At 30.8% G+C, this 9,310-nt stretch overlaps 1 protein-coding gene across 2 annotated transcripts; it reads right to left on the bottom strand.

The window, feature by feature from the left end:
• Positions 1-2,509: 2,509 nt before the first annotated feature.
• Positions 2,510-8,729, bottom strand: LOC118199337 (THAP domain-containing protein 1-like). Of its 2 annotated transcripts, XM_085821592.1 has the most exons (4): positions 8,470-8,729; positions 7,909-8,069; positions 7,544-7,636; positions 2,510-3,602 (listed from the first exon to the last, which is right to left on the bottom strand). In XM_085821592.1, exons 2-4 carry the CDS (start codon positions 8,059-8,061, stop codon positions 3,570-3,572), a joined length of 279 nt encoding a protein of 92 aa, XP_085677718.1. In that variant the 5' UTR covers positions 8,062-8,069; positions 8,470-8,729; the 3' UTR covers positions 2,510-3,569. The 2 variants fall into 2 exon arrangements, with proteins under 2 accessions (XP_085677718.1, XP_085677717.1); XM_085821591.1 differs by lacking the exon at positions 2,510-3,602 and having other exon boundaries at positions 7,191-7,636; positions 8,470-8,722.
• Positions 8,730-9,310: the final 581 nt, after the last annotated feature.

Raw genomic sequence — 9,310 nt, 5'->3', positions numbered from 1 at the left:
TCTATGTGAAAAAATAATTCAAAATTTTCAAGACAAAATAATATGTGGAAATATAACTATGGATGAAGAATTTATAAATATGCAAAATCAGATGAGGTAAATATTCCCTCCTGTTACAATATCAGAACAAAGATCATAAAATGTTTGACTGCACGTGGAATTTTTTTTTTTTTTCTTCAAGAAGCTTATTCAAAATAAAAAGCAGCATGAGGAAAGTTTTGAAGCTCCTGCTTTTAAAAGGAAGAAACTAAATTAGAATCTGAATCGACAGTTTAAGAAGTTTTTACTATTCAGTTCTGTCTGTGAAAAAGTACATTAGTTATTGCTGAAAAATTGTTGCTTATCTCTTAGAACAATAGTTATACCCACGAGTAGCTAAGAGTACATTTTCTGTTCTTTTTCTGAACATGCTGTCTGCATGTTTTTTTTATTTATTTATTTATTTATTTTTTTTATTTTTAAGTTTTTTTTACGTATAATGTGAATACAAGCCAGTTCTCATTAGAAAGTCCTTCACCATGAGCAGATAGCACTTTTGAGCTTTGTGATAGTCAACTAACCAAACTGTTATGAATGTTAGATAATAAGCTTAACATTGGTGAAGATCTTTCTCGTAAATTTGACATGGAATATCTCTTGGTCTGCTAAATCAAATTTACTTTTGTGTGACCTTAAATCAGAGGAACCAATCGTGAATCTGTTTTGGCGTGTTTTAAGAATTATAAATGAAAAATTTATTGCTACTGTGAAAGAATGCTCAACTAATGTTTACCTTACTAATCAATTCTTATACTATTGTAATGGCTTGCTCTGTTGCAAATTTTTTGCTAACCAGAAACTTTCAGTACTGCATTTCCTTTAATTGTGTTTTTGTTTATGCCCTTTCAGTTATAATTCTTATAATCATAGGGATAATGAAAGTATCTAATTACTTTATATTTAAGAAATAATTAAGTTTTTTTATTTATGGTAATATTTTGCACAGATTATAAAGTAAACATTTCACACAAGAGAGCATATATTTTTGGGAATATTGTTTAAAGTAAAAATGATATCAGTTTTTAAACATTATATATATATATATATATTAAGAAAATAAAATTAGGCTCTAGTGTAGAATTGGGTGCCCCTTTGATTAGTGACATTTTTTTTTTTTAATTTTTTTATTTTGGCAATGAAACCTCGCTTCAGGTTACCATGATAGTTTTAACTTTGTTTTAGCTTCCTTATTTAAATGAAAATAGATTGATGTGTACATGGACAAATTTAAGGCAGTGTGCAATGCCTAGTTTGTGCAATTCTAGGATGCTTTTTTAAGTGAAAACATATCGATGTGTACATGGACACAGAGTTCGTGCAATTATTTTTTTTCCCTTTTACTTATTACATGCTCCGCCTTTAGGCACTACAGGAAAAGGAGGAATGCCCCATGGAGGTCTTGCTAAAATCTTAGTATACGGTGCAGCCTTGGTGCAATTTTGAAAATTATCGCCAACATCAAAATGACCTGTTTAACTACTCATCGTATATGTCCCGTTTACTGCTCATCATAAAGTGGGCAAAAGTAGCCAAATCCCTTGTGCACCAAATACTAGGATTAAACTTTTAAAATCCTAGTATACGGTGCAGCCTTGGTGCGATTTTGAAACTTATCGTCAACACCAAAAATGACCCAAAGTACGTCTATGTATATACTATACACTATATACATAGTATATGCTATATACATAGTATATGCTATGTATAACTATATATATTCTTTGAATGACGTGTTTACTACTCATCATATATGTCCCGCTTTTACTGCTCATCATAAAGTAGCCAAATCCCGTGTGCACCGGATACTAGGATTAAACCGAGGTCTTTTTAAGGTAAACTGGCTCATATCCCAGTTACACATGGGGAAAGCCACGAAAACGCCCATGCAGCCAGCCCATTTGCCGGGATTCGAACCCTGGACCGAACTACCAGTGTTCAGCGGCTTTTACCACTTGCCCACTGGTGGGCTTGTGCGATTCTTTGACTTCTTATTTTGGTTTTGTATAGGGGCCATCTTCAAATTGTGCCTTCCTGACGCCAATCTTGGTGTCAAAAAAGAATCGCCAAAATACAAGGGACACCCAATTGTAAACTTTTACCTAAAATCACTACTCATCATGACAACAAATTTTTTAAAATGAATTTAGATCAGTAAAATATTCAAGACTATGCAAATTGTAAACAAAAACCAATGCACGTATAAAGAATTCTTTATTTGATTGCAGTCTTAATGTGACATGTCAGAACACTTTTCATATTTCACATTTTATTTATTCATTAAAAATTATTATGCATTCAAGTTTGTTTTCATTTTAAACTTAGTTTTGAAAAGGCATAATAAATTATTTTCCAAAATATAATATCTGTTGTAATGTCCATAGATGGATTTATATTAAAATATAAAATTTTATTTGTTAGAAAATAATACAAATTTTCATAAATTCAACTGCTAAAGAAAAATACACAACAGTACATTTATAACAAATTTTATTACAGCATCTTTACACATATCATTATAACTGAAATCCGACACAATTTATTCTGTGTTGACACAAAAGAAATACAATGCAAGAATATAAAACTCGATTATTATAAGAAATGAACATTCGTAATATGAATCATTTATTATCTTCATAATAAATGGTTTTCTCTCCTTTTAATGCAATATTCAGGTATAGAATCCAGTACAGTTCTGTTATGGGGAAGCCATCGGCAAATTTTTTGCTAAACTCGCCAAGAGACTGGTTCATATGAAGTCGCCAATGTTTACTTCTAAAGTCATTAGAATGTTAACTTTTTTAAGAAAATGTAAAAGAATGTCTTTTCAAAATTGGCAATGAGAATGCAAATTCCAAAGACGTAATGGTCACTTGTATTTCAATCAACAAGCCTTCAACACAAGTTTCCCATATTCTATTATAAAATCTCTGGTTTCAATGATAAATGTAAGAGAATACATGTCAATATAGAATAATGACAATACACCAATGGCATTTTAGGGAAAAAAAAAGTTTGCTTAATATCAATAATTAAATTTACAGTTATATGAAATAAAATAAACATACCCATTACATGCATCACAAGGTAATTTGTTTAAGAAATATTTTTCCATTCTTATGATACTCAGTTTCATAATATCCACAATTATCTGGGACATTTTTTTACTTCTTCAGCACATAAAGCTCTTGCAATAATCAAAGATCTTTCCATCTATTTTATAATACTGACGATTTGTTACACAAGACACCACACCGATAAGCACAAATGTATATTACCAAATGAAGAGTTTTTGTTGAAAATAAGGAGGATGAATTATTCCAATACTTATATTTGGAATTAAATCATGCACACAATCAAGTTCTAGATATTCCTTTGTTAATCATTTTCTTTATCATTCAGGACTGATCAATATTCTTGAACAGAGTGGTGTGACAATGGATATTGCACATATTTTTTAGTCCACAAAGCACCAATTTTTAACTTCAATAAACTAAGATATATCCTATGCATTTTTACACCTGAGAGCCATTTCATGATAAAAACACTTTCTTCATTATGAATACCTGAAACAAAGAAAGAAAAAACAGAACAAATTTATTTTTTAGTCTTTAAAATCATATATCATATAACTATTATACAGGTGAAATGTTATAAAGACCTATGTATGTAACTTTGTAAAGATTTATAAATTAATATCATAATATATTTATAGAGCTTGGGTCAAAATTATTATTATGAAATATAATTATTGCTGTATGTCTCTTTTTCTTTTTAATAAACAACAAGGTGTTAGCCGAGGTTTCCAAGCCTCGTTATCAAAGTGTACGTGGTAGAGCCTTATCATGTCAGGAAAAGTGCAATGACAGAAAAGGATACCGGACGTCCCTTGCAGTCACACTTCATCATTCTTTTTTTAATTATTTCAAATTTTCAAATCTTTCATGTTCCAAAACGAAAAGTCCCTAGGCCATTTTCCAGTAGAAGCAGTCCGGCTAATTCCATCTTTGGATTTCTTAACAGTGAGATTTTTTATGGGGTGGGGGTAGTTAGCCCCACACCCAACCCCCAACCTGGAGGACCAGTTCCCTGATATAATCCCCAGGGGCAGGGTGCCCGGCTATACCCCCAGCTGCTGGTTACCCATTTTAGTCGCCTTTTATGACATGTATGAGCTACATTGGGACTATTCTTTCACACCCGGTCACCACACGGGTATATTAGTAGATTGATTTGTGCTTATTCACTGTGAATAATGTGAAGAGCAAATATTACTTGAGCTGAACATGTAGTACTATCCAGAAAGAGTCCATACAATTATTGCATAAATAGAAATATTAAGAGTTAGATTGTGCAGAAAGAAGACATTATGGAATTTGTCTTTTTTCTACACTACTACACTATGCCATGTAATTGCAGGATACAAAATCTTAAATAATGATGAACATTTTAAGAAACACAATTGAAATACAAAATAGAAACTTTGGGAACTTGAGAAGTAACTGAGTATAAAGAAAATTTTAAATAATATAAAATCTTCAGTAATACCAAAAACTTGGTTAAATAACTAAATAAGCAAAGAATAATAGCTACAAGTCCAGAATAAATTATGATATTTAGCATTTAAATGTATAATAAATATGCTTCTTAAATCTCAGCTGCTCAGCAACAATGACACGTAGATATTTAGCAAAGGCGCTTGTAAATACAATATAGAAATTTCAGGACCTTGAGAAGTAACTTAATATAAAGCAAATTAAAAATTACATAAAATCTTGAGTAATATTAAAAACTTGGTTAAATAAGCAAAGAATAATATATACAAGTCCAAAATAAATTTTGGCATAAAGCAATTTAAATGTATAACAAACATGCTTCTTAAATCTCAGTTGCTCACCAAAGATGACACGTAGATATTTAGCAAGGATGCAGTTTGAGAGAACTTTAAAAATTACTTTTAAAGACAGCATCAATGTTACTTTGCAAGTGTCTGAAGTTTTCTTTTTTTTTCTTTATTGGACTTAATATCGTCATTTTTCCTATTGCAAAGATTCTTGAGCATGATATTTGTTGATATCCAAATTATCAGTTTGCTTATACTTTCACTTGTATGACCATTATCACAAATAATATCATCAAAGAGCATTTCTTTTAATTCTAAAATTTTAAAAGTCAAATTTGCAACAATTTTCCTCTGATTTTGTTCCAACAAAAAATCTTCATATTCTTCACTACACAGCTTATTTACAATTAAATAATTATACATAATTATATTTACAATAAATGGTTTTGGCCACCTGAGTCCACCACGATCAAGATTCTTTATAAGATCATACGTTTGATCATGATTAACTGTGGAATTTATTGTAATGTTTTGTTTGCAGGTACAGCATTTCACTTTCTTTAAAACTGCATGACAACAGTAACCACCCAAATAAGTCAGAACTGGCAGATGGCTACTAATGCCCTTCACATCACTCTCTGTAATATTTAATGATGGGTAATATACTGTATCATCTAATTCTATAATATCATGAAGATTATCATCATATTCAAATGATGTTAAAGGGACAGTAGTATTTTTAATAATCAATTCTAACTTAATACTTGATTGTATTCTTAATTTTTTTTCACATTCTAATAACTGTCTCATTGAAATATGATACTGAGAACCAGAAAGTTGTCTGTATTTACCAAACCGGGCTTCAAGAGCATCAGTCTGAATTTTTCCTGGAAGTATATATTTCATTCCAAGCTCTTCAACACAATATCTAGTCAACTCCAGTATACCATAAGTAGTTTGTTTGAGAGCTGCATGAGTTTCTTTTGTAAGCATGCCTGTTGATAATTTCATTGATTCCCATGCATCTAACCAGTTAAGAAACTGAGTGAGGAAAATAACTTTTGGATCAGAATCATCTGCTGTTAATGGCTTCATAAATTCACTCTTTTGATGTATACCTTTAAACATAGTTTTAACATTCATAATATCCTACCATTTGCATATTATGGATATAAACTCAGATGTATCTGAATAGTGTGGTATTTCATGCAAAGGACCCAAATGAATGAGACCTTCAATAGTAAATTTATTGAAAATCTTAAGAACCAGTTTAATGTTTTGTTTCTCTAAATTAGAAGGTGAAAGACTTTTTAGAGTTAAACCATTAGAAAATGTAATCAGTTGGTCATTTTCAATTTCATGTAGCTTTCTCAAAGACATAAACGAAGCAGTTTTGAAGTGCTTCTTTGAAAGATCTTCAATATTTGGAAAAAACAAACATACATGTACCAGGATTTTTCTGGTTCAGCCAATTGTTCCTTATATTTTTAAATAAATGAACTGCATCTATTATATAGAAAAGAGGTCTATTCCCATTCATTGGATGTTTGTAAACAAATGAATTACGTGGTGGATTTGAAAACAAACTCATGGCTTTTCTATTTATTGCATTGTTGTCTGTAATAACACAAATAACAATAATTCCCATATTTTCAAGACCTCTAATCACTTTTTTAATTACATAATGTAATGTTTCAAAATTTATTGTGTTAACAGGCATAATATGTACTACCTCTTTGAATGAAGATTCCAAACTGGATATCATAAAAGCAAATGCATTGGTTGCCGGACTGGAAGAATCAAATGCAGCCCCAACGACAGAGCCTCCTTTGTAATCAAAATATGGCTGAACATAAATTTCATCTACCAAAAGAATCACTTTTCTTTCTCGATCCTCAAGGAAAGTTACACAATTTTTTATATATTTTAAAAAATTTTCATCAATAGTTTCATTACATGGTGACAATACTAAATTGCTACAAATTTTTTTTAAAGTCGAAGAATGAGGCATAATAATACTGCCACTATCCCTTAAAAATTTATATGCATGTGGTGATATAGTATTTAACAAGCATGCTAACACTAGTACATCAGGATTGTATCTAAAATTATTTTTAGGGCAAAGTAAAAGATTCATCTGGTCTTGCAAAAATTTAATAATGCTCTCATTTTTGTCGTTAGAGATAGTTTGCAGTAATTCATTAATTATATCAATTGTTATGGTTAATTTTGAATTTAACTCTTTGGTTTGAAGATTAGTCAATTTATCTAAAACAGTCCTAATTTCATTAAAATTTGTAACTTTATGGGGGAATGTGTAAGGAGATAATTGCATAATAGATTTTTCTTTAATAAATACAAACATTTCTTGATTGTCATTCACAACTACAGAATAATCAATTGATGGCCCAGGACTAAAAACAATATGAATAAAGCAAACAGTTGAGGTATCTGGAACTGTGTATACATGCCAAAATGCTGATATTCCATAGCGATCAATACATGACAAAATATCATTAGAACAATTAATTTTCAAATCATTATTATACATTTCATATTCTTTAAGGCTTTCACGCAATGCTTTCTGTAAATTATGGCACAACTGTATACAGATGGATAGTCCTTAAATATCGATGGCACTGTATTTTCTTTTAATCTACGCACCTGAAGTGGAGCAGAAATTAAAATTCCATTCTTAGAATCAAATGCTGAAGCTTCAACTTTAAAATCACTTTCCTTGAAATGCAATTCACAAACCTTTAGAGAAAATTAAAAAAAAAAAAAAAAAAAAATTATGTTAATAGTAATAGTTTAAAAATCAGAGGGTTCATTCTGAGCATTTGTAGTAAAGAATATTCATTTCACAGATAGAACCAGAGAATATTTGCAGTGATTAAAGCTCTATTTCAATCCTTTATTTCTGTATATCCTGGTTTATGTAACAAAATATTATCATTTAAAAATTTCTGAATGAACCCTTATATGTAATTAGAATCTACACTATTAATTAATAACTCTACTTTACTTACCTTTGAACTCTTTTTGGGTGAAAAGTCTTTCCGTTGGATTGCAGAAAGCCACTCTCTCTTCAAATCTTCATTTTCAGGAAAGGAGAATACAGACACTTTTGGTCCTGTTGGGTAGTTTCCCTTACATAATGGTACACAGCATCTACCCGGCATTTTAATAACTGAAATGTTTTTATTTAAATTAATATATAAAAGGGAGTAAATAGTTATATATAAAATATAAATTAATTATTTTTAAATATAAAAGGGAGTAAATAGTTAGTGTATAGCTAATGGCATGTAAAATTTTAAGAATAAGCTGTGTTAGCTTATATTATAACATCAAATTTATACAGGTCCATAAAAAAAATGTTTTATTCTGAAACAGATCAGGTAATATAATTATGCAAAGCCCGTTTATTCTACGATGGGCTGACACAACATTATTCAAAAAGAAATTATACATAGCACAGCAGCCTTGTCTCTACCAGAAATAACACATGTATACTAGAACATACGCCTAAAAACGTTGATATAATTAGAAAAATATAACTTTACAGAAGTAAAGTAATGTATTCTTACCTCTCTAAAATACATCCAACCTTAAAACCATAAAAAAATCAAAGTATTCTGGTTCAGCGTTCGCACAACGTAAGAAGCTTCAGCAATCAGCAAAGAGCCACTGCATGCGTTCCGAAGTTTATTATGACCAGAAGTCGTGACGTCACAGGAATTTTCGAACCGCGCGCTTAGGCTTGAAGTAGAGTCGGTGTTGGTCAAACCCTGGGCTCGAAGTTTTCTTGTAGTCTCTTCCTTTTTCTCTCTCAACGTTCCCATGGAAACCCCTTTCAGAGGATGAATGACATCACCGTCATAACAGGCACTACACCCATGGAAGAAACAACCCTAAAAATAATACAAATATATTAATAGTGTTCAACATGTAAATCACTAAAAAAGCATCCTATAGAAAAAACATATATTTTTTTTTTCTATCTGAAACTGGCAGACATTTTGCGTTCCTTGGCCGAAACCCCTTACCGAAATTCCGGCGATTGTGTGCTTCCGTAATCGTTCAAACCATGTTGAATGGCAATCCTTTCCGAAGCAGCAACAAAGTCCAATCACTGGATAGAATCCGGGCTGTAATTTGTTGAGTAGCAGTGTGTGGGCACCATGGCAATCGTGTCGGGTTGAATGTGGCTACTCCGATATGTTGCCATACAGGCTGACGCTATGGTCACGTATCTGGAAAGAAAAAATAATAATTAGAACGATTTAATGAACAATTAAACATGATTTATTTAATGAGTACATGATTAAAAGCGAATTAGAAAATTATTGGAATGTGTAATACTTAATAAATTGTAAATGGCAACATTTAACATTATACATTCTATGATTATAAATAAATGGTTTCTAA

Source organism: Stegodyphus dumicola, chromosome 8, assembly GCF_044657685.1.
Source record: "Stegodyphus dumicola isolate Sdum_Otavi_A_Nest chromosome 8, ASM4465768v1".
Lineage (NCBI taxonomy): Eukaryota > Metazoa > Arthropoda > Arachnida > Araneae > Eresidae > Stegodyphus > Stegodyphus dumicola.
This window is presented reverse-complemented; position numbering and strand designations above follow the sequence as displayed.